Source organism: Triturus cristatus, chromosome 2_1 (genome assembly GCF_964204655.1).
Source record: "Triturus cristatus chromosome 2_1, aTriCri1.1, whole genome shotgun sequence".
In the NCBI taxonomy this organism is placed as follows: Eukaryota; Metazoa; Chordata; class Amphibia; order Caudata; family Salamandridae; genus Triturus; species Triturus cristatus.
This window is the reverse complement of record NC_140581.1, coordinates 463,543,338-463,568,740: the sequence shown is the minus strand read 5'-3', so window position 1 is coordinate 463,568,740 and position 25,403 is coordinate 463,543,338. Positions and strand designations below refer to the sequence as shown.

The window sequence follows — 25,403 nt, the reverse complement described above, 5'->3', positions numbered from 1 at the left end:
CAACCGTACCACCTTTATAAAAACATAAATACAGATCTTCAGAAATATGCGAGATATTTTTATGTGTGTACTATTTATAGAGTTAAGAGTACCTTTGAGACTCTCAGAAATATCTCCATGAGCTCAAGGTCTCAGATGGAGCTACTCAGTTGAGCACTCTGGTATCCTTTCGGATAGAAATATTTGTACCTCTAGACTAAGCCTCCTTCCTTGCAGTAGAAGAAGAATGTGAAAGTTTTGCGATGTTTGTATTTGTGGAGGTAAGTACCTAAACGTGGCAACAAGCTAGATTTAGATTTTACCTCCAGTTTCCCCAAGTATTAAATAAAATGGGGTTCGTATAGGTAGATCTCTTACTTTTACAAGTATTCTTATTACTTAAGTAACCAGATGAATGGTACCACTGAAAGTCCATATTATGCCGCAGAGCAGCAGAACCACTTTTTTTTTTTTTTTTTACATGGACAGGGGAAAGTGCAACACAAGTAACAAAACCACTTATGTGACCTTCTATCTTTGGCCACTGTATGCTTCGGACTTTGATTAACCAAAATTCGTGCCTTCTCTTCATTATTACTTAGTATGCAAGTGGTGAGTCAATAAACCAGAATTATGCCCCCATCGCATACTCCAACACCCCTTCTCATTTGTACTCCACACCACTCATGAAGCTCCGTTTACATATTTACAACGCCCACTCGCTCCCTATTAAGAACCACGCCTACATTCCAACAAACCACTCCCATGCAGTTGTATCTGACTAAATTTCCAATGAACATTGACCTACAGTGATGAGCAATGTGTCGCCTACCACATCTTGTTCGGTCTATGGAAAAGCAGGTGTAGATATATGTATTCACCTTCCCTTTTTAAAGCATCTTCGAAAAATGGATCGATCTCTATTACACCACCACACTGGCTGCACTGCTCATAGCGGTTGCCACCTTCATCCATGTATGCATGTCCCTCACACTTGCAGAATTGGTGGAGGTACTGTCATCCTCCACATACCTCTCCTAATCGCAAGTACCATACCTTTCTTGTCATCCTCCGTATTCTCCCTAACACTGGCGATCCAGCGGTGTACCAACCAACAACAGATACTCCAATACCATATACTCACCTGGGCCCATACACACACACTCACAGTTGAGTAAACCGCTGGAGTCAAAGTTTATGATTTTCGGAATTCAAGATTAGTTTACCTCTCATTCCTAACTAACCTTTCACTGATCAAAATGTTCTTCCCTCTGCTCAATGGACCATTAGTTGAACTAGTTGATGGTGAAAAGACATAAGCTAACCTTTTCTTTATTATAATGAAATAACCACAGACTCAGGAAAGGTTTAACTCTTTATCTAAATTAAATTCATGTGAACCATCTCAAATACACAGTGCAGTCACCGTCAGTCATAGGAGAGAAGTTTCAATTAATCAAATCATCAAACACATACTTTAAACTTGCAATGACTTATGCTCAGAAAGGAGAGGACAGAGAGAAAAGAACATCTGCAAATGCATGAAATTATAGTTACCAAGGATGGTGTGAAGACTAACCCCCTGGCCAAAGAGCTGGTAAGGGTCCCCCGGGATAGTTCAGGGAACAGGATTCAGGACAGAATAGATGACCTCTCTAACACTGACGGTCGCGTCGCACCCCTCTCTGACACACTCTTCCTCCTCAAGATTCTTCTGCGATCTTCTTTCTAACCGAATTAAATTAGGATAGAGGGCTCTGTGTTCGAGGTCTTCATCAGCATCTCTCGCTACTCCGGCAACGCCCACGGCTCACAGCATCTCAGCATCGACGTCTAACTAACTAAAGGCTACCGCAGTTATACCTTTCACTCTTCGTGTACCACCCACTAAAGTTTCAATATCATAAAAAATACTAAATCTGATTGGTCAGGCAAAGGGGGAAAGATCATCACACCATGCTTGCATATCACTTTTTCAGTTAGCCCATTGTTAACAAACCCATCCCCTTCATTTTTATTAATGTTTTTATTTTCCCACCCGCATTCACATTTCATCTGCAACAAATGTTTTTAAATTGAACATGTAGTCTCATTCATTTAGGATTTTCACGGCCGGTTCTCAGGCTCAGGCATACTGCAACCTTGTCCTCTTCCCGACCTGCCTGTCATTCTTCCGGGCTGACTTTCAGTTGTCATGCGCAAGACATACACGAGAGGCCCAAATGCGCACTAGTGATAAAGTCAGAAAAGATAAATGTTACTGTCACAAATAAATGGTTTCACTCTATACCACCCGTCTCTACTCTGACCCCCTTTTACTTATTAATACATTCTCCGCATTAGCATTAGTAAAATAGCTCAATTTCGTTTCAGCTAAGCAGGTGCCATGCACGCGAGTCTTTAAGACTCCATTTTAGTGCCTTTTGCCCATGCGCAAGAATTTCCCTCCAAGCTTTAATACGTCATATTACGTAGATGCATTTGTCACATGCGCAGTAAAGATTTCCCTGTTAAAGCGGTTTTAGTAATTCATTCGAGTTTTTTAGCGTTAGCAAACACATATGCAAGCTTCACTAATTCATGTGTTTATGTGGTGTGCGTTAGTTTTACACAATACGTAATTATTAACATGTTAGTGAGTTAAATGAGAGGATTGCGTCCGAGCAAGTCTCTTTTTCTACGAGTCCTTGCTCCATCACTGGCAGCTCCACTTAAAACAGATACGGTGCCATCAATCCCCAACCTTAGATTGCATCTTCGATTCATGACCTAAACTTTATTCTAGACCCATTCCCGCCTCCCTCCACCCCGTGGTCCATCATTACACTTCTATACCTCATCTTTTAAAAACAAGCAATAGAGTTTGCTCAACTCCACTCATTGATGCTAGTTTCTGATCCTCACACACACATAGAAATTGCTTATATTGATATCAGACGGGATATCCTACTCCCATCTGACTCTCATTCGAGACTCATTCTCTGTTCATCCTCAGATGCACATGATTTCCAATATTCCCCTTCTCCCAATCAGCCATCACTTGAAGAGCTCCTAAGCCAGGTTGAATACCAATCTAGCCCATTTCTCTACTCTGCTTTCTACAACTTCTTTTGTGACCGTTTTCAGTCCGCTTTCAGGACAATGTGTTCCCTCCTCAGTAAAAAGAGACTTAGCAAAGCTTCAACCGTTTATGCCTGGTCTGGATGATATACTCCATCTCCCCCAGAATGCAAGCATCACACGTTCATCCCTCCCAGTGTTTGTTTTCACTGTCTAATTCGCCTAAAATATCACTACCATCATTCTTGTCTCACTTGTCAACATCATTTACACCTCTGTGGTTTTCCATCTTACATCGCTAGGCACTTTCACCAGTGAAGTCGATTCCCATACTCAGGTCTGTCTTTTCATCTTGCACGCCCTCTTATCGCTCCAGGTTCTCGTATAGTAAAACGAGCGTTGTTCTAACCTTAATAAACATTGTATGATAGCCTCGTTTCCCACCTTCTACTTCTCCAATGCAAATGGCATGCTGCCCTTCTGCATTAGTCTCTCTACCAGTCCAGTGTGGTATGCGTCTCTACATTCACCAAAATCACCTTCTCTCCTGTGTCCAGTATCATCACCTCCACTCATCATAACAACGTATCGTACTTCCGTATCCGCATTATTGGCATAGCTGACCACCCAACAGGACTCACAGCTATCAACTCAATTGTCATGACAGCTGCGGTAAAAACACTCCTACACCTCTCATCTCACCACCCACCCCTGCCTGTTTGTATACACCAGTATTCACTTCCCTCTATGCTACTGCTCTGCGTGATATTTTTTCCTCTTGTTGCTTCTCTTATCACTTCATGCTGGTTACAGCCAAATTTTTTTTGTTCCCCTTCTCTTTTACGGTCCTTCAGTCCAATCTCACAAGCAGCGTAGTAGGTAAAGGCCACATGATGGATAAATGAATAAAACATTTTTTTTTTTAAATGGTTCTCCTTTCTTTCATGCTGTCCTAATCCAGAACTGAAGTGCCTAACTTCTCCACCACCAGTGCCCTTCGGTCCCTTTTTGCCATCTGTCTGACAACTTCATGTCTCCCCACTATTCAATGAACCTCCGCATTCTACTCAGCCTGAATAAATTATTCATAGCTACCATTGCCACCGCAATATCATAGCTGCTACTAACTTACACGGAATCCACCACCATCTTCCCATCCACACAGTCGTGGGCCTCAACAATACTCTAGTGATGAGGAAAGTCAACTGGTATATTGGCCTTTTAGTGGACCTACCTCAGCGCACCAGCACATCACTAGATCAGATCCTGAACTTCTCCACATGTGTCTTCTATATTCTCCTCAGACAAACATCAGCCTCCCTCTTCTGACACCAGACTGGCTGGATCCACGCAGAAGATAGGATTTGATGTAAATTGATTACTCTAGTGTTTAATACCCTGCACAGAGCCACTTTAATTTATCGGTTCTAGGACAATACACCACATGACATTCACTGTTGCACTCAATGTGGCGGTGACAGCACCGCAGGGAAATCTTAGCTAACATAAATACAAACCAAACAGGCATTCGTGAAGTGCACGCGGAGCTCTTGCTACATCTTGGCACTGAAAAAACAGATGTTTATTATTACTCAACTCGGTGGTTCTCATTTTATTGGCCGTAGGAGGATGAAAGACTAGTGCAGCTGTAGGATTGGAATCTGCTGCTGAGAGCTCAGACACGAATCTCTGGAGTGGGTGTCTTAGTCCACAGAGCCACCTGACCTGGCTCATTTTCTTTGTGAATTTGCTGCTCTGCCACAGTTTTGAATTTATAGAATAACAAGTGCCCAAAGTTTGTCTCAGAACCCGCGGCCCTTGCTGCTGAATGTCAAGGTTGCCAAATACCAAGGCTGTCTATTCTTGCTTCCACCTCATGCCTATTTCATCCACCAACCCATCCTCTCCACCCCTTTATCTCCCTCCTGCAGTTTCTTTCTCATCTTTACTTTCTCCCTTTCTAACCTTTTTTGTCATTTGCTTCCTCTTCCTTTCCTTCTGTTTCACCTTTCTCTCTCTTGTTCTGGGTCTAAGTCTGATGAATTAAAAATAAGTCTCAGTACCCAGAAATGAGTGCTGGTGGTCCCACCTCCAACCACTGGCTCAGATTAAGCACTACTCTTCTCACTCGTTGCCACTCTCCTGTGTTGTATTTGTTGAGGCAGAAGAGCAGTACCCTGGTTGAGCAAGAAGAAGGGGACCGCGACACAGATGTGAAACCAGATTCTGTTGCATGCTAGCATGTCGTGTGTGTTTAAAAATCAAATTTGAGTTGCTGGAGAATGCAGTAGTTAAATCCAGGTTAAATATTATCATTTACATATTTATCCTGGTTACCTGTCCCTTTGCCATCCTCCTTGCATATTAAAAAGCAGTTCTTGTTTCGTGATGTACACACACCTCTAACCGCAACCCCTTAAGTTGACAAACGGGCTGTGTGTTTAAGTCTGTCTTTGTAGCAAGGGTGGGCAGTCTGGTTTCTATTGTTGGATATTTGACACATTGATCTTAGATATGTTATTACACCGTGCCGTTTTGTAGTTACTGAGACATACATTGAGCTTACGCAAGAGGTAATCCATTCATTTTCCACCTGGGTGCTGTATGTGTGCATTAACTTTCATTAATACCTTGACAGTTTTTCTTGAGTCAGCTCTTACTGCGACCTTGCGTCCTCTCCCACCTCTTTTCCTCCTAAACGGATTATTTACTCACAGTTTTAAATTGGGTCGGACTGGAAACCAAATCAGCTGTGGCAAACCTGTTCAAACTACTTTACAGCATGGGTGGCCTGACTAGGTCATGGCCGCCTCTGAAATATGCCCTCTAGACTGGAGCCTACCTGGGCATTGCCAGAGTAAAAGAATTGCCAGTCCAGCTTGGATTTTAAAGAAAGTTATTATTACTTATCATTCCTTTTGAACGCCCTGCCTCCATGCCCTATCAAGAAAGACCCTACCACATTCATGCTGTGTGTTTTTACTACCTTTGCGTTCATCGGGTGAATTTGTGCACCTTGCTTCCAGTTTGGCATGTAGGTTTGTTGTATTTCCTCCTTATAAGGACCCAGCTGCGTCCTAGTGACCTCAGGATCACTCTCCCGTCCCGTTGCTTAGCATTGTCCTCCTCGGGGCAGCAGTTGTGTAGCCCTAAAAGACCTGTAGGTTTGGTACTTCCTCAAAAGTAAGGACATTGCTTGGACCCCAGAAGTGGTGTTCTTGGCCTATGTACTTGCAGTAACTCTGAGTACAAGCATTCTTCATTAGAGGCCTCATTTTCTGGCCTGCTAATCATAATCCTCTGACCATATTGTCTAGGTACTGTACATGAGTCTGTTTTAATAACTTGGGGAAGCAGTGCTTTACAAAACATTGTTTTTAAAGAAAATTTGGTGTTGCTTTTTTTGAAGGAGCAAATTATTTGTCTATCTCCAGGTTGAAGACCTTGTTTCATACAGGAGGAACTGTGATGGGGAAAACTACTGGACTGTGAGCCAGCCATTATTTAAGTTTTGGCTCTTTCATTGGAAAAAAACATCATTCTTTGACTGTGCAACTGTAATGCAGACCGATTGCTAGCAATATAGAATGAGCTTTGGATCTATCACTTCCAATCCCTGGTTTTCTTTAACCAGTCTTTCAGCCATTGGCTTGAGTGTTTTTCAGTCACATCTTGGCTCTGCTCAGTGTGGTATTCATCTTTCACCTAATGCTGTTAAGTGTTTGTGTGTATCCTTTTGTCTCCATTCATGTGTTTGCATTGACTTGCGTGAGGGACTTCTTTACAACTGTATCCCTCTCTGCCCGCTCCTGCCATGTGTCGTGCTGTGATGTCCTGCCACAGCATGTGCCATATTTAGTGACTTTGCCAATGCTTGTTTTATGCAGAGTGCCCGAAAAGGTGTCTGCCAGAAAGGGGATTATTAATGTGGGTGTGGGCACCATTGCCAATTTAATTAAACCCACTCTGGTTAGGACAGAACATAGTTCTGAGATAATCACCGTTAAACCCCTGGGTAGCTATGGTGCAAGCCACAGGCAATCCCCAGAGAAGGGCGTGCTAAGTTCAAGCAGTACCAACAATTTTAATGTAAGACTCAACCCAATAAAACTCCTAAATCAATTTAGAAAATTAGAGGAAAATATAATAAGTAATAAGACACCAAGATCATCAGCATAGATAGGTAAAGAAGTAGTACCCAATATATAGATTGTTAAAGTTGTAAGGCCAAAAGCGCCTAGTAAAAGTCAAGCACAATGACAAGACAACAGTTTGCAGTTGACCTGAACCTAGGCTGACCATGATGGACCGAAGGTCAGATACACCAAGAGGTTGTCCCAGTCAAAGGTTTTACCTACAGACTTAGTCTCCAGCTAGTGCGAAAGCATCTTCTGGTCACTCCTGCCTCCCCTAGCGCCTCAGGAAGGACTCTGGGTCCCAGATTTCTCTACTGTCAGGTCTCCGTCTGGGTCAAGTTTTTCTGCTTTTTGTTTCCCTGAAGCAGGTAAACAGGATGCCACCCACTTTCCCATAAGAGAGCAGTTCCAGTCCCTGGGTGCCAGCCCATCAGGATTCAGTGGTCCTTGAGTCCTTGTGGGAGTCCTCTTCTTCCAGCTGGAGCTAGAAGTCATTAAACTTCCAGCAGGACTGTCTTAATCAAATATAGTCTTCTCAGGTCCAGGACTATTCTGAGGAGATTGTGAAGGCGTGACCTAATTTATGCCATGTACCAGCCGGTGACTAGAGGAATTTTATTCCTAATCCTCACATTTTTATTGCAGACCTACCACTTCCATTTACAGCATTTCCTCTTTGTCTTACCATAGCATTATCCAGGAACCCTTGTTTTAAGATGGTGGGAGACCGCTACCAGGCAGGCATGTCTTAAGTGGAGGGGCGGTCTGCCCCGGGCTACGCGAGTCTTGGGGGTGGCAGCCACCACCCGCAACCCCGCTGTTTTATGCGCAGAAACCACCGGCACCTAGTTGAGTTGTCACGGAGTGGAGTAGCATAGAGTGTCAGAGTGGAGTGGAGTAGCGTAGAGAGTCAGAGTAGAGTAGAGTAGAGTGGAGATGAGTAGAGTGGAGTACAGTGTCAGAATGGAGTACCGTGGAGTGGAGTGTCATAGTGTAGAGTACAGTAAAGTGTTGTGGAGTGTCATAGAGTAGACTGTCAGAGAGTGGAAAAGAGTGTCACAGTGTAGGAAGGTGGATATCTGACTATGGTTACCCCCAAATTTTTGCCTAGTGTCTAGCTGGTTTTTCGACTTAGTTGGCCTGAGATCCTGCTATTCAGGATCTCAGCCTGGCTGTTCTCTCTTTAAAATGGACTCCATGTACCCTAGGTACATACCCAATTGGTTGGATCACCCTGTCAGCCCCTGTACCAGTGTACACTAGGTACCCAGGGCATTGGTGTACCCAAGGCCTGCCAGGGGCTGAAGCATGTATTATGCCACCCCAGGCTTGGCCTAACAATCTGACACAACTGGCTGATCACTCGGCTGGGGTAAGTTGGTGTAATCACCTCTTGCTTAGGTGTAGTATACCTATACCTAACCTTAAATGGGACACCTGGTAACCTATAAGTCACTCCTATGGCAGGCCTTAACAATCCTGAAGGCAGAGTGCTTGGTTCCATGTGAGATGGTGCTCTGGCATGAGCTGAGCCTGTCTGCAGTGGTCGGAACAACTTCCTTCTACTGTTTCCAGATATCGTCATACCATATACTCTTAAGTGCATTATGAACCTCGCGGTTAAATGCTATCTTTGGTTTGGCTTTATCAAAACATGTCGAGTAAGGTGTCATACGAATTGGAATACTAACCCCTCGCCAATTCTGGCGACGGGGTTAGCATTCCACCCTTCTAGAGGGACACGACATGTACAGTACCTGAAACCCGGGTAAAATCAGACATAGCCTCAGCTCCACAAAATGGATGCTGCCACCACAGACACAAGTCTGCCCTCCTGCTGCTGGGAGTCCTTCCAGCTTGGGAGGTGTGGACAAAGGGTTTCCTGCCAGGGGAGGTGCATGCACCACCCCAGACAGGATTTTGTGTATTGGTCAGGTAGGGCTTGAAAGAAACCAGACATGCCTGTGGCTCACAAGGAGCCTCGGTGCATATGCCAGTTCAAACCGGTCCTGGGGCACACCAGTCCCGGGCCTGGGGCGAGCTGGACAAAGGATTGGGGGTGTAACCACCCCCCTTCCTGGTCCCACCCATAGGGAGGGACCTAGCAGGTAGTCCGGCCCCTAGAATCCGAATAAAGGTAGGAGCTGTGTCCTAAGACTTCAGACATCCTGGAATCAACTTGAAACTAAGAAGAAGACAGGAACTTCGACATTCTGCTGCACAGAAGACTGAAGAAAATCTCCCCTGTGGTCAGGGAGTGACCACCTTGCTAACGCAAGCACCATCCAGCGAATCAACGTCTGCTTTGCCGCCGCCTCCCGCCGGAGCCCGAGCCCAGAGACTGACAAGACCTGGACCTCCAGACCTCTCACCGCCCGATCCACAGTCCCTGAAAAGAGGAGACCCGTGGAGGCACCGAGACACGTGGAGCCAGCCATCTTGGAACGACTACGACAAGCTGACCAGTGCAACAACCGAGGCTCCCTCCAAGTTGTGCTTTGGGTCCTGAGAAGCCCAACCCTCGAGCAGCATCTGCACCAAAGGTGAGCCCTCCAGCATCTCCACGATCTGCGTGGGGCCCTTCTGCATTTTGCCACTCGACGCGCCTAACCGGTTGCTGGCCCGCTGGCTAGTGGCCATCTTGGCGACGAAATCTACGACAAACACCGCTGGTCTGGTTGCTCCAGACTGGCCCTTGCTCCCCTCCAAAGGAGCAATCCCTCTGACCTTGCTGGTCAGAACCAACAGCTGATTTCCGATTCCTCCTACAATTGCTTTTGCCAAGGCTTGTTTGCTCCGATCAAGTCGCCGACACCGCCGACAGCGAGAGCCTGCGTGGGACAGCTCGTGAGCCGATTCCTGGACGTCGTCGACCTTCAGGGACCACGTGGCTGCGGAGACAAGCTACCCCTCATCACCTGTTTGCACCCGACATCGCCTGGTACCCACCTGGTGCCACGCTGGTCACTGGCTAGTGACTGTGAACACTGTCCCCTCTGCTTACAGGTCTTCAACATCTCCGATCCACTCTTGGATCCACTGCATCTCCTCCCGACCGACCGCCTGCAGCATCTTTGTCCCAGGCTCAACGGAACAGATAGAAGAAACCCGACGCACTTTGAGGCCTATGCACCCGCTTCCTGTGGGTGAGGTAAAGCTGGTACTCCGGTGCCCATGTGTAGTAATACATCTCTAGTGCCTGTGTTCCAAATCTTAAGTTCCTAGGTCATCCGGAAGATTCCTTTTGCAGTAACTTTGTACTTTTTACGCACCCATTGAAACCTATGGGAGCACGCGTGTGACTATTTGCTCTGCACACGCCACCCGTGGACCTCCTGGTCACTAACTGACGTTAGCTCCTTGTAGGCCCAGCGATTCTAGAGGCCCTAGGCCTTTTCCCTTTTCTGTTCGTGGTACTTATACCACTATTTTAGTATATGGTTCGAGTGGCCACCAGGGCCTATCCATATAAAGTGCAACTTCTGTGTATTCTGTGATAATCTTGTTTGACGATTTGTGCTCCTGTGCTCATAAAGAGACTAGGGGTTACTTTGAGAAATAAATACATATATATTTTGAATATATATCTGTGTGGTGTCCTTTCATTGGTATAAAAGGGGGTTACTATTGGTAAAACAGCTTGCTTAACACGCATCACGAGTTTAGCCTCAAAGACTGCTTAGCCTACGCTACCACTAGGGCAGCTAGTCCGAAAAGGTTGACTTACAACCACACCATAAGGGTTGCTTGGCATGGTACAAGGTGGTCACTAGAACTAGTGAACAGCATATACCAGGCCAACTTCTCACACACAGTGTCGTAGAGGGCCATAAAGTCGGGTGTCATTCAGTGGTGTGGTGTAGAGTTTAGTGCTGTGAAGTTTCGCAGAGTGGAGTGTCATACAGTAGAGTGGGATAGTGTTGAGGGTCATAGAGTGGAGTGCCCTATAGTGGAGTGGCGTAGAGTGGCCTGAAGTGAAGTTGAGTAGCATAGAGTGGAGAAGAGTGAAATGGAGTACAGTAGAGAAGAGTGTAGTGTCAGAGTGGAGTAAAATGGCATAGAATGGAGTAAAGTGTTGTAGAGTGGAGTGGCATAGTGTGGAGTGGATATAGGTAGTGTAGAGTGTCATAGTGGAGTGGCCTAGAGTGCAAAGAGTGGAGTGGAGTGACATGGCATGGAGTGGTGTGAAATAGAGTATAAGAATGGGGTATTGTGAAGGGTCATGGAGCAGCATTGACTAGATTTGCGTGGAGTAGAGTGTTGTGAAGTGGCTTGAAGTGGTATAGGGTGGAGTAGAGTGGAGTGGCATATAGTGACGTAGCAAAGTGGAGTAAAGCGTTGTAGAGTGCACTGGGATGTCAGAGTGTGGGTGCATAGTCTAAAGTGGAGTAGAGTATCGGAGGGAAGTGGACTGACGCAGCGTGGAGCAATGTGGTATAGGGTGGAAAAGCCTAGAGTAGAGTGTTGTAGAGTGAAAAGGAGTAGTGTCATATTGTGATGTATCATGAGTGGAGTAGACTGGCATAGAGTGTCCTAGAGTGGCATTAGAGTAGCATGGCATAGAGTGTAGTGGCGTAGAATAGAGTGGCGTGGAGTGGCATGGTGTGGAGTGGAGTAGAATGTCGTAGAGTGGAGTGTGCATAGTGTGATAGCGCACTGCTGTACAGACAACACATTGTGCAAATGTAATAGTCATGTCAAATGAAAGACACAGTTTAGCTGATAAAAACTTTACAGTGCACACAAACAATCTTTGGAAATGTCATGACTAAGTGTATTGATTTGTTTTGATCATATTAAAATGTGTTTTCACCACACATCAGAATTACAGAAATGTTCTTTGTGATTTCCTAATTCAGATATATTCATAAATGTTTGCACAGCTCATTTACAGACATTTAAATTTTGTTGTGTGCTAGACAGGACGACATCCTACAACTGTTCCTCTCACATGGGTATCCAGCAGGATTGTCACATAAATCCTCTCACTTTAAAGTCAGAGAAAGAAAAGTTAAAACCAAGCTCCCTCAGAAGACAGAGCCTGACATTTGACTGCTGTCTTTGAATGCACAGCAGATGTGACAAGATAAGAACAAGCTTTCAAGGCTTGTTTGCAGAAAGCTAGCCCTTGTGGAAGAATACAGTAAATAGGCTATGCTCCACGGGAGGGATGAACACAAGCTGAAGCAGCCTAAAACAAAGCCAGCAAATAGAAAGCAACCAAATGTGAGTTACATAACACAAAGCCAATGCTAAGCAATGGGCAGAATACATTCCCATTGAAACTTTATGAAAGTCTCCAAGACATCTTTAGTAAACCAGACAGCTGCGCTGTCTGGTAGGCTTTGATCTAAGAGGGTAGTATTAAAGCTGCCTTTTGTTCTACCAACTGTTCCTCTCCACTCCTTGATAACTAATTCCTGCTAAGTGGTCAGCAGTTGACATCCATTGACCTTTAATGGCCTCAGAGGCAAGCTATTGTTCGTTGATCTTGGGTAGTTAAATCACTCAGCCAGGTATGTCCATTTTAGCTTCAGAGGTGTGAAGATTGGTAGACTTCGTTTTAAGCAAGTTCTGGCACAAGCAACCTACATTACATTTTTACAAAGTTACTTTTCTGCTTAAGTGATCACGCATGTGATTCATCATAGTCTGATTTTAAGAGCTAAGCAGGGAATGACTTTGAAGCAAAGCTAGTTTTCCCTGCCATGTGTCACTGCAGTGCATTTAACCTGCAGCCTAGCCAGAACAGTGGTACTACTGGCAGAAATATGTTTTCAGCCCTGCCAAGTATCGCATCAGGCGTTAAACTAACGCATTTCAGTGTGGTGATCCGCATCACCGCACTGAAATGCATTGTCACGCAAAATAGGCTGTCAAGCCGGCTGCTATACTGACTAGAATAAGCTGGAGTGCCTCACAGCGCACCGTGTTGTACTCGCAGCTCACTACACTGGGCTTCATGGGGGATGGCTAGCTACAAGCTGCTAGTGCTAAAATGTATCGATAGACGCGTTATGATTTTCCGCGCGGCGCGCTTTGCAATGTGACTGACGTTACAGGCGCTGGCCGACGCGACATTACGCCCTACTGCAAGCTCCCAAGCTGCAGTTAAGTCTGTGGGAGGCTGCCCTAAGGCCTCGGCTATGGCAAATCATAACAGCGCTGCTGGTACCGCGCATGGTGGCAAATTCAAATCAGTCATCATGACCCCCGCGACCACCGTGTAGAGTGCCACTCGGCCTCTACGAGACACTGTATCGACACATACACGCATCCCCCACCCCTCGAGGCGGGCTCGCCTCGAGGGTATAAATAAAAGTATCGGAAGACCGCTCGGGGTCTTTCCGGTTTAACTATCACACGACTCACCGCCCATCCTTTGCGTCGATCCTGTCCCCATCCACGTGGCCTGTCCTGGGTCACCACATTGGCGACGAGGCCGGAGGTCCCGCTGCGTGCTGCCAGCTTTGTCCAGCTGCCCCGCGGCGTCATCGGAGCCCACCCGTGACGCTCCATTGCTGTCGGCGCCTTCTGCCTGCCACGCTCCGGTTCGGAGTGCTGCCTGCTGTTCCGGCCCTCCGCGGCGCCCGCGTGTGTCTCCTGGCGGTGCTGGAGCCCGGAGACGTGCTGCGGATTTCCTGGTGCCGGCGCGGCCTGGCGAGGTGCTGTTTCCGCGCGCTGAACGCGCCTCTTCTCCCCCGGCTCTGCCTTTGTCCGTGGGCCTCCAGAGCGCCCCGCCCCCCTGGTTTCCGCGGAGCGCCTCCTGCGTGCTGCCTGCTGTGCCGCCCCGGGCCTCTGACTGGCTGTGGCCTGGCCGCGCGGTGGGTGATCCCCGCACCCAGCATGCACTAGCGAGTGCAAGGAGTCCGGAGAAGGAGGAGGACGACAACACAAAAGAGGGACATCTTTCAATGAACGTCCTGCCAGCAACAAGCACTGGCAGCTGCAAGTAGTTGACACGGAAGAGGGACACACTTGTACTGGAGGTCCTGCCAGCAACAAGCACTGGCAGCTGCAAGAGGACTCTTCACCTGTCCCTCATCAAGCATTGGCTGCTACAAGACCCGCTTCTGGTCCTGGTGATTCCTGCGGGTACCGAGCGTCGCTGCTGCCATCAAGAGACGCGGGGGACGCTGCTGACATCGTCGAGGTCTGAGTGAGTACGCCTGCCCCACGCCTGGCGCATCCTCTGCCGCTCACCTACCTGCCAGCTGTTTCGTGTGGGGGGGACGCAAGGAGTGGTGCGCCTGCAGCTCGCGATGAGCAACCAGCCAGGTGCCGGAGGGAGCGCCGCGCCAGCCCAGTCAGCTGCACCTGCTGGAGGGGGACGTCAGGCAGTTGATCCACCCCGCCATCATGCGACGACCAACCCGCTCCCGCCGTTCAGCGAGATGGCGGACCCGGCCACTGCTGCACCCCGTTGGAAGGCATGGGTCGGTCAACTAAACAACTACTTCACGGGGACCCGCGAGACGGATGGAACTGTCAAACGCTCCCTGCTGATTTTTTATGGGGGGGACGAAATCTATGATCTCTTCGAGACCCTGCCGAACACGGGCAATGCGGATGACTACGACGGCGCGGTGGCGGCCCTCAACAGACACTTCGATCCACAACTAAATCTGGACTTCGAGAAATTCAAATTTCGACGGTCACTCCAATTGGAAGATGAGTCCATCGACATGTTCCACGCACGCCTGCGGAAACTGGCGGCCACCTGCGAGTTTGCCGACCACCGGGAAGAGATACGGAGCCAGATCATACTCGGATGCAAGTCGAAACTGCTCCGGAAACTGATACACACGAACTTTCGGATGCCAGGGCGGAAGAGATGGCTGCGGCCCTACACAAGCCTGTCCCGGTGCAGACCGCCACCAGAACCCCTCAGATCAAGGAGGAGCGCGTGGACGTTATTCGGAGGAGGGCGACGGCCGCGCCTGGGAGAACACGACCGCCGCCTGGAGGGCCCTGCGGGAATTGCGGGGAGGACCACCTCCCCACAGCCACGTGCGGAGCAAAAGGGCGCGAGTGCTCCCGCTGCGGGAGATTGAACCACTATGCAAAGGTCTGCCGCAGTGGCCAGCCACGTCCTCCCCCGAGGAAGCCGAGGGGCGTCACGCAGAGGGTCCGGCGACTGTCGATTGCGGAGTCCGAGGGGGCAGAGAAGGAAGTGCCGCACCAGCCTAACCTCGACTTGGAAGAAGAGGACGACGAAGTATACTACGTATCGTTTGTGGGCCAGTCCGGGAGCCGGCGGAGGCCGCCGCCCATGTGCTCGGTCAGAATAATGGACACCACCCTTCAGGCGCTCATAGACACCGGAGCGACAGTGAATGTCATGGACTCCCAGCAATTCGAGGCCCTGGAACACAGACCTCCGCTGCTCCCAACCAAGGCGAGGATCTATGCGTATGGAGGAGTCGACCCCCTTCCCCTGAGGGGCACGTTTGAAGCGCCAGTCACCAGTGGCTCCCTCACCACCCTAGCCCGGTTTCACGTGACCGAAGGGAAAAGGGGCACTCTTTTAAGCTGCCACACGGCCGAAGACTTGGGTCTCGTGTTCTTTACGAACGAAGTGCACGAAGCACACGCGGAGGACATCCTAAGAGAGTTTCCTGAATTGTTCAAGGGTCTGGGGAAACTGAAGGGAAAACAGTTCAAACTTCACATAGACCCCACGGTCAGGCCAGTAGCACTGCGACACCGCCGAGTACCCTACAACCTGAGGCCCCAAGTCGAAGCTGAACTGGCAAAACGTGAAGCGCTGGGCGTCATCGAGAAGGTCTCAGGTCCCACGCCCTGGGTATCCCCGTTGGTGGTCGCCCCGAAACCCAAGCAGCCCGGGGCAATCAGGCTGTGCGTTGACATGCGGCTACCCAATGTAGCGGTCAAAAGAGAGCGCCATGTCACGCCGACCATGGATGATGTCGTTGCAGATCTTAATGGGGCCAGGTGGTTCTCTAAACTCGACCTCAACGCGGGTTACCACCAGTTGGAGCTGGAACCGAGCAGCAGATACATCACGACGTTTGCGACGCACGTGGGCCTGCGAAGGTACAAACGCCTCAGCTTCGGGGTATCGTCAGCCGCAGAGGTATTCCAGAATGCCATCAAGGAAACCCTGTCTGGTTTAACAGGAGTAATCAACCTGAGTGACGACATCCTCGTGTTCTCATGCACCCTAGAGGATCACCATGCACAGCTGAGAGCCACACTCCAACGGCTCAGGGACCATGGCCTCACTCTGCACAAAGAGAAGTGTGTGTTTTATCAGGAATCCATCGATTTCTTTGGCTACACTTTCACACGAGACGGCCTAAAAGTAGACCCCAAGAAAGCGGTCGCCCTGAGGTCAGCTAGCATACCCAAATCACCCACAGAGGTGAGGAGCTTCCTCGGGATGGCGACTTATTGTGGGAGATTCATCCCAAACCTGGCGGCGTTGTCAGAACCCCTCCGTGTCCTCACGAGAAGTGACCAGCCCTGGCGGTGGACCGTAGAGGCCAATGCAGCGTTTGTGAAGATCAAGGCGGCCCTCCAAGACAAGACGGTCATGGCGTACTTCCGCCCGGGGAAGCCGACGGTGCTTGTCGTGGATGCCAGTCCGGTGGGCCTCGGAGCGGTGCTGCTCCAGGAGCACGAAACGGGCACATGGAAGCCGGTCGCGTATGCCAGTCGGGCACTGTCTGACACTGAGACGCGGTACGCCCAGATTGAAAGAGAGGCTCTCGCGATCAAGTGGGCCTGCCAGCATTTCCATCTGTATTTATTCGGACAGGACTTTACAGTAGTCACGGACCACAAGCCGCTGGTCCCGCTGTTTGGAGGCACCACACGGTTAGCCCCGCCACGGATTGAACGTTGGGCGGTACAACTGCAGCAATACCGACTCACAGTGGTCTTCCGTCCAGGAGCGCACAATCCGGCCGACTACCTGTCCCGGCACCCTGAAGACCTGCCCCCGGCATGTGTCCCTGCAGACGTCCGATACTCTGACGCCTACGTGAAGATGATTGGCAGAGATGCCTGCCCGGATGCAATGACCCTGGAGGAAGTTGGCCGGGCGACTGACCAGGACGGAACCCTGACCAAAGTCAAAGAAGCCCTGGCGTCCCACAACTGGAAAAGGTTCCTAGAAGGGAATCAGGTGCTCACGGAGGAAGAGAAACATGCCCAGCAGCAAATGTGGCAAGTCCGCCACGAGCTGAGTGTTGGTGAATGCGGTACAGTATTACGAGGCCATCTGCTGGTTGTTCCCTGCGCACTTCAGGAGAGGTGTTTGCGTTTGGCGCATGAGGGCCATCAGGGGATGGCGAAGACCAAAGCCCGCCTAAGAAACAAGGTCTGGTTCCCGGCCATGGATGCAAAGGTCGAGGAGCTAGTGCGGAGGTGCAGGGCTTGTACGATCACAGGAGCGGATCCACCAGCTACGCCGGTCATCACGGAGGAACCGTGTCATCGCCCATGGAGCAATGTGAGCATGGACTTCGGCAGCTTCCCGGATGGGAGGCAGATGCTGGTGATGGTGGACGCGTATACGAAGTTCCCGGTGGTGGAAGTGGTGGAGTCCACGTCGTTCCAACACATCCGGATGGCTCTGGAGAGGACTTTCGCCATGTTGGGGAACCCGGAGGTGGTTCGGTCGGACAATGGACCACCCTTCCAGGGCCAGGAGTTCAGGGACTACTTGACTCAACGGGCGATCCGGCACCGGCGCATCACCCCTCTGTGGCCGCAGGCGAATGGAGATGTTGAGAGACTGATGCGCACGCTGAACAGGGCTCTTCGCATCGCCGTCGAGCAGGGGCAGGATGCGGAAGCGGCACTGACTAAGTTCCTTGATGCGTATCGGCATACACCGCACTGCACTACGAAGTGTGCCCCAGCCCATCTCCTGTTTAAAGAAGCCCCGCGGGATGGAATACCGACGGATCCGTCCTGGAGCCCAAAGGCACGGGATGACGATGCAGTGCAGGAGAGGAGAGAGAGAGCTAACAACAAAGCCAGTGAACACCGGAGAGCCCGCGAACACTGCATAGTGGTCGGAGACAAGGTCATAGTGAAGGATCGACATCCAGGATGGAAGTTCCGGACACCTTTTGAACCAGAGGTGTGGACGGTGCTATCGGCAAAGGGAACGATGATAACAGCCGGAAGAGGCGATGTGAGGGTGACCAGAAACGCATCGTACTTCAAGAGAGTCGGAGAGGAACTGGCGGGAGAGCCATCACGTGAAGAAGCGAGTGAGGAGATGATCGACTTCCCTGAGCGAGCAGACACCCCGGAAAGGGCGTCCCCGAGGCCATGGGGAGGCACTCCACCCGGAGCCTCCAGTCAGACCCCGACTAACCGTCAGGAGAGTCAAACCCGAGGGGAAGGGCCTGACCCCCGGGGCCGGGATGAGAGAGGTGTGTCCAGCTGGGGAGTGGGCTCCAGGTTGCGCAATAACCCAGCTCCCAGCCAAAGACTCCGAGACTATGTGTGCCCATCGCCTTGAGCGAGAACTTTGAAATGAAGGGCACTATCTAAAATGTTGGAGGGATGTAGAGTGCCACTCGGCCTCTACGAGACACTGTATCGACACATACACGCATCCCCCACCCCTCGAGGCGGGCTCGCCTCGAGGGTATAAATAAAAGTATCGGAAGACCGCTCGGGGTCTTTCCGGTTTAACTATCACACGACTCACCGCCCATCCTTTGCGTCGATCCTGTCCCCATCCACGTGGCCTGTCCTGGGTCACCACACACCGGACCCAACCCTACGGGACTGCTGCGCATGTGGAGCCCACTGTGCAGCAGTGACGCCTGCTGGCTGCTGCTAAGCCGGACACCGTGCAAGTTTGCCGAGGGGAGTGACCAGTGTTGTAAAGGCCAGGTCAGGCTGCTGTGATGAGCTCGCTGCGCTGCGGTAAATACCGCGGCCGGCCCCGTCCGGAAATGCAGCTCTGGCTGGCTGCCGGTGGCCGCGCTCCATATTCATCTTCAAGCAGGTAAGCAAGTATGTGCGTCCCCCTGGAGTCAGAGGCATAAATTAAAAATATTCAGTTAAAGTTGCGGGTATTTCAAATGTGCTTCAGCTTTCCTTGCTTTCCTCCTTCCATGCACGCATGACACCTGCACGCGCAGCCACACACTTCAATTCAGACACCACAATACCCGTCTTAGGCTGGCTGAAAATTGAACGGTAGATGTACATTTGACTGCACTGCAGTTGGCCTAAGCGCACTTACTGATAAATCTTCTGCTAATGCCACACATTTTCCACATAATTAATAGCCCAACATGCATCATACACATTTTAAAATTTAAATTGCTTTTAAATCACGGTCCGGGCACCCACATGCTCGCTGTCTCACTCTACTGCAGGTGCTTCACAACAGACGAGACCTTCACCCTGCTCCAATTCCCCTCTCCCCCCCCCCCCCACACACGTCCAGGTTAGGATGAGTTATGGACGCATTCGGGTGGCACATGATTAATGATGGAAGAGAGTAGACAAAACCTCCTTTGCTAGTCCCTACTGCTGCAGTAGACAGCAGCACAGTCGACCTCTCCGCATATTAATTATAGTGCTGCGCATGAATGAGCACTGAGTGCAGTTTATTACAAAAGATAACGCGCAATAGATTATGACCGGCTTGTCATTCGTGCCTTCTTTTTATCTACATGCTTTGGGTGTGAATATTTTCTCGGTTTACCTTGTTGCTTGCTGGGACAGTAAGTCCAAGCTTTCCTAGATTCCTTTGGAAAATGAAACTGGAAGAACTACAATCCCCAGAAAGGCCCTCTCTGGGAATGTGCACAGGAATACACTATCAGAGTTCGAAGTAAGGTCAGTGCGATCAGCCTTTCCTAAGTGAGTGGGGCCGTGGGACATGGCAGGAGGTGTAGGATGGGCGCAGAGGAGCAAGGCTTCAAGCTACCCTAGACCATGCTGGTAAGGAGAATTCCTGGGAGGGAGAGGAGCGCAGGCAGGGAAGGCCAAATCGCAGAAGGCAGTCCATAGGGTGAACAATAGACGCCTGTCTATTGTTCACCCTCTGGACTGCCTGGGTCTCCAGTGTACACCTTACAGTGTCACTCTGTAACCCCTATCCATTCTGTGTGCACTTGCACTGGCTGGGGGAGTCCGTGGACCTCTTTTGTTCACCAAGCAGGCCCAGGCCTCCCCGGTATTTTCTACAGAACCCATAGGAAGGCCATTGTTATGTTGTGTGGACCACCCCAGTGTGTCGTCACACAGGAGGGGGTCACACACCACACCCCCGTGTTTCCTGAAACAATGGTAGTTGCCCGACCCGGAAGGAGATGAATAATAAAAGGGTCTTTGCACCGGGAGATCCGGGTCAATCGGCCAAGTACTGCATCCAGTGAAGGAGTGTGTTTCTTTATGCTGCGTGTGTCCTGCACTCCCACACTGTGTTTCATCCATGCACCATCCACGTGCATATCACTCACCCACACACGCAACAGCCATGAGCCCTATGTAAACGCCTTAACCTTCAATACTTAGTCTATTGACATCCTGTATAACCTTTTTAAATGTAACCTCCGTTCCTTCTCTGTGCACACTGCTCTCCTATATAAACCCCAAGCCAGCACTAATCTCTGGGCCTCCTTTGTACACTGTGACTTGCAAACCCCGAGCCTCCTGTACTGTACACAGTTACACTGTGACTGGCCTCCTCAGTAAGCAGTAGCTGGATCTCCGGGGTCCCACAATACCCTTTCATTTCTGGTGATTACAGCAGTTTTAAGATCCTCTTAGAGTTTCTTTTTTGCTCAAATGGATGTCATTTCTGATATTTATATGTTTCCCTTATCTTCATTGCTTGATTTTGCTCCCGAGAAAGTGTCACTCATAGTCGTTGAATGTAACTCAAAATTTCACTGATATGATGAAATTTTCACTCATAGCAATCTGAAACCTTGGCAGCTATGTGTTTTTGCCAGATGTGTGGGTGGTGTAAATATACACGTCAGCCCACATATGATATAATAGGGAGTTCCATCATAGAGCACATGTTTTAGAAGGTACACACAAGTACTTTACTACTACTTAGCAGTGGGGAAGTGAACAGAGTCATAAAGCCAGTAAAAACTGGGTCCCAAAAAAATGACTAGAGGCGAATTTGCCACAGTGTCCAAGAAATGCTCTGGTGAGGGTTGGAAGCCTCAGTGAATTGTTGCCCTCTCCATGACCTCGATTGCCATTTGTGGTTCAAAATCTTATTGCAGAGAAACCTTGTAGTAAACGTGTGCTGTTTGACTGCTTCAACACCTACCGCCTTTCTTCTTCCATTGTATATTTCTTATAGCTGTATTTTGTATCCTCTACCCTTTTTAGGTCTCGCCTGACCCAGCGCATGCGCTGCACTGGCGAGACTTTTATTGAGGGCTCAAAAAATGCTACCATGGCCGGCCTAGAGCTACAGTGCATGTGCGCAGGTGCGTGCTTGGGAGCAGAGGCACCATATGGCAAACCTCATCATGCTCATTAAGCGCCCGCGATCACTTTCATGGCGGCCTTTTGATGTTCTCGTTCAAAGAACATCAAACATCAAAGAACATGTTGTTGTGTTAATGCTTTGCTGTGCCTGTTTGACTTACAATGTGCTTTCTCTTTCCACACACTTGAAGTTTTGTGTTCCTTTATTTTAATATGCTTTTAGTATTACTGTCACAACCCCAACCACACACACAACCCCCCACACACACAACCACACACACAACCCCCCACACACAACCACAACCACACACAACCACACACCCACAACCACACACATACACACAACCACACACACACACAAACCACACACACACACACACACAACCACACAACCACAACCACACAACCACAACCACACACAGAACTACAACCACACACAACCACACACACACAACCCCACACAACCCCACACAACCCCACACAACCCCACACAACCCCACACAACCCCACACAACCACACACACAACCACACACACAACCCCACACACAACCCCACACAACCACACACACCCCACACAACCACACACACACACCCCACACAACCACACACACAACCACACACATACACACAACCACACACACACAACCACACACACACAACCATACACAACCACAACCACACACAACCACACACAACCACACACCACACACACACAACCACACACACAGCCACAACCACACACACAGCCACAACCACACACACAGCCACAACCACACACAACCACACACACAACCACACACACACACACACACAACCACACACACACACACAACCACACACACACACACACACACACAACCACACCACACACAACCACACCACACACACCACCACACACCACCACACACACCACCACCACACCAAGCATTGGCATAGCCAATAGGTCTCGCCTTTGGGACCTTATAAGTGTTTAGCCACGCAACAGTTTATGTGGTTGCACCATGGATATTATGCTGCATAACTAAATACTTAGAAGGTCCCAAAAGCGAGACCTATTGGCTATGCCAATGCTTGTTTTATTTATGTGTAATCGGAAAATGCACTAGAAAAGCGGTGATCTAATTGGCAGTTTTTGTTTCATGATTTGGTTCTTCCCTTCAAGTAATAAAGTATTTTATTTGCATAATAGTTCTATGGGTTAATGGCAGATGTTGAAAGATGCGCTATTGATCTACAATTGCAAAAAAGAACAATATGCAAAAATTTAAAAAATCATACTCAACAAAAAAAAAGGAAGAGCCATGACTGCGCAGCTCTGCATGGAAATATAGGAACCCATCTCCAAAATGAAAAGTTAGGCAGACCCTAAAAATTTGATTTCTGAGCACAGCACGCGTAATCTCTTGGCTCACGTAAGACACACATGCAACGCAACAATCCATTTCAGGGCCAGCGCCTCAGTGCTACCTACTACACCAAGATCAGCTCGCTTAATGCTTGTTGTGGCTGAGACTCTGTGTATCGACAACTTTTACCTGCTCTGAATTGTCCGGCATGTGCCGCATAGTTTCTTTCACTCCCATGCGTTTTCTTTATGTAGCCATTGCTGAAAAGCTAAGTTATGCTGTACTAAACTTTATTTACGATTTCACTTTCTTTTCATTTTTCAGATAACCGCATTTCTTTCGCTATCTGTGGTTGTGTGTAAAAGTGCCTCAGACTGCAGCTTAAACCTTTGAAATATTTATTTCTGTTTTTCTTAGAGGAGGAGATCAGCAACATGCGGAAAGAGTTGGAAAAGTATGGGATCCAGATGCCGTCCTTTAGTAAGATTGGTGGCATCTTGGCCAATGAGCTGTCGGTGGATGAAGCTGCATGTGAGTCTGCCTTGAAGTATTGCTCTTCATTTGATTGTAACGAAATATACTTAAAGTGAGTCTGTTGCAAACACGCGCTTTTTCTGCACTGTAACTAGCACTTTAAACTAAAGATGGAACTTGTGTGGCGCAGCAGCACGTTTGGCAGTGGCTATCCCTACAAAAAGACGTTTCAGCTGGGTGGCCAGCTTGCAGTGTTTGAACAACCACTAAATGCCATTCATTCAGAAACCCTAGTTTCACTTCCCACAGTAAAGGGCAGTGCTCAGTTAGTTAAATGCATACATACCTAAAATAATAAGTGGCTTACAGCCCAACTGGTTTGCTATGTTGAGTATACAGTTTAATACTTTGCAGCACTAGGTTGCTGTATCCCCAAAATAGACATGTCTGAAATATAATTTGAGAAGATTTTCTAGCAAAAGAGATGCCTGCTCTGGACTGTAACATTGATTTGGGAAAAAACCCTCTAAAGATGAATTGCCCACAACTGGATCGGAAACACGTCATGGCAGAATACAAAATCGTACACCTGGCTTAATGTTACCTAAAAGATATTCTATATCAGAGTGCCCTTCCAATGTCAGATTTGGAAAGGATTAAGTGATTATCGAAATTTTGATTATTGTATTTTATAACAGTGATATAACCCAGATTTCACTGCATTGAGTCTCAGAACGATTTCCACAGATTATTGCTTTTAGTAGCAAAATCGTCTCAAACATTAGGTAGTGTACATAGAACAATGTGAGTGACTTTACTCGTCCAGAGTAGCACAACTTTAAGTCGAAGTCCGGATGGCAACCTAGAGCTCTGAAATGCCTACCAAATAAATAGGCCATTAATAAAAGCTCATATCTGTTAAGATCACTATTCACCTTAGTACTTTTGTGATGTTATCGTAGCAATGGAATGGACAAACTGCTGGAAAAGTTGATAGCTGTGCCCTAAAATGCAGTTTCCACAATGCCTTTTACGTAGCTGTTCCTATTCAGTAGAACATGCATTCATGAGGAATGTAGATTATTTGCTCCTGACCTTTCCTGTTGGAGCAAACATGCCTTCTGCATAAAGCGAAGCACTTCAGTAATGTCCTCTGAGGTGATGTCATTGAAAGCCTCTCGATTCAGTCTTTTCATGTTGTTTGAATGAGTAAGCTCTTGTTGTTTTCTCTTTAGTGCATGCTGCAGTAATTGCTATTAATGAGGCCATTGAGAAAGGAGTAGCAGAACAGACAATGGCAGCTCTGAGGAATCCCAATGCTGTGCTTCTGAACGTGGAAGAAGAGCGCGCCAAGGACTACCACAGCGAGCTGTCGGAGGCGAAAAAACGAAAGGAGGAGAGCGCAAGGCTGAAGGTATTTCATTCGAAGGCAGGCTGTACCAATGGAATGACAGACAAGTTTGCACAAAATGTAGTTGCAGCGTCACAGTTCACTGCTAGCAAGACATATTTACAGAAGTGCATGAGCAATGTGACTCTGCTCCTTAAGGAAGCGCATGCTTTGTAACGTTGCTGGCAGCCGCAGAAGCTCTTAGTTGAGTTGAGCAGGATCATCTAGGAGGAGGGATGTAGCTGTATCCGAGATCAGCACAGTGGAGGGTTGTAGATGGATTCGGGGATCAGCACAGGGAAAGGATGTAGCTGGATCTGGGATCATCACAGAGGATGGTTGTAGATGGATCCGGGATCAGCACAGAGGAAGGTTGTAGATGGATCCGGGATCAGCACAGGGAAAGGTTGTAGCTGGATCCGGGATCATCACAGAGGAGGGTTGTAGATGGATCCGGGATCAGCGCAGGGAAGGGATGAAGATGGATCTGGGACCAGCACAGGGAAGGAATGTAGCTGGATCCGGGATCAGCACAGAGGATAGTTGTAGATGGATCCGGGATC

General features: G+C 48.7%; 1 protein-coding gene across 4 annotated transcripts in view; it reads left to right on the top strand.

The window, feature by feature from the left end:
• Positions 1 to 25,403, top strand: part of IQGAP2 (IQ motif containing GTPase activating protein 2) — a 1,048,054-nt gene that overhangs the window by 599,976 nt on the left and 422,675 nt on the right. For all 4 annotated transcript variants that reach the window (XM_085632282.1, XM_085632281.1, XM_085632284.1 and 1 more), the window contains exons 7-8: positions 23,394 to 23,507; positions 24,686 to 24,864. In XM_085632282.1, coding sequence (XP_085488408.1) covers positions 23,394 to 23,507; positions 24,686 to 24,864 — 293 coding nt within the window. The remainder of the gene's footprint in view (positions 1 to 23,393; positions 23,508 to 24,685; positions 24,865 to 25,403) is intronic.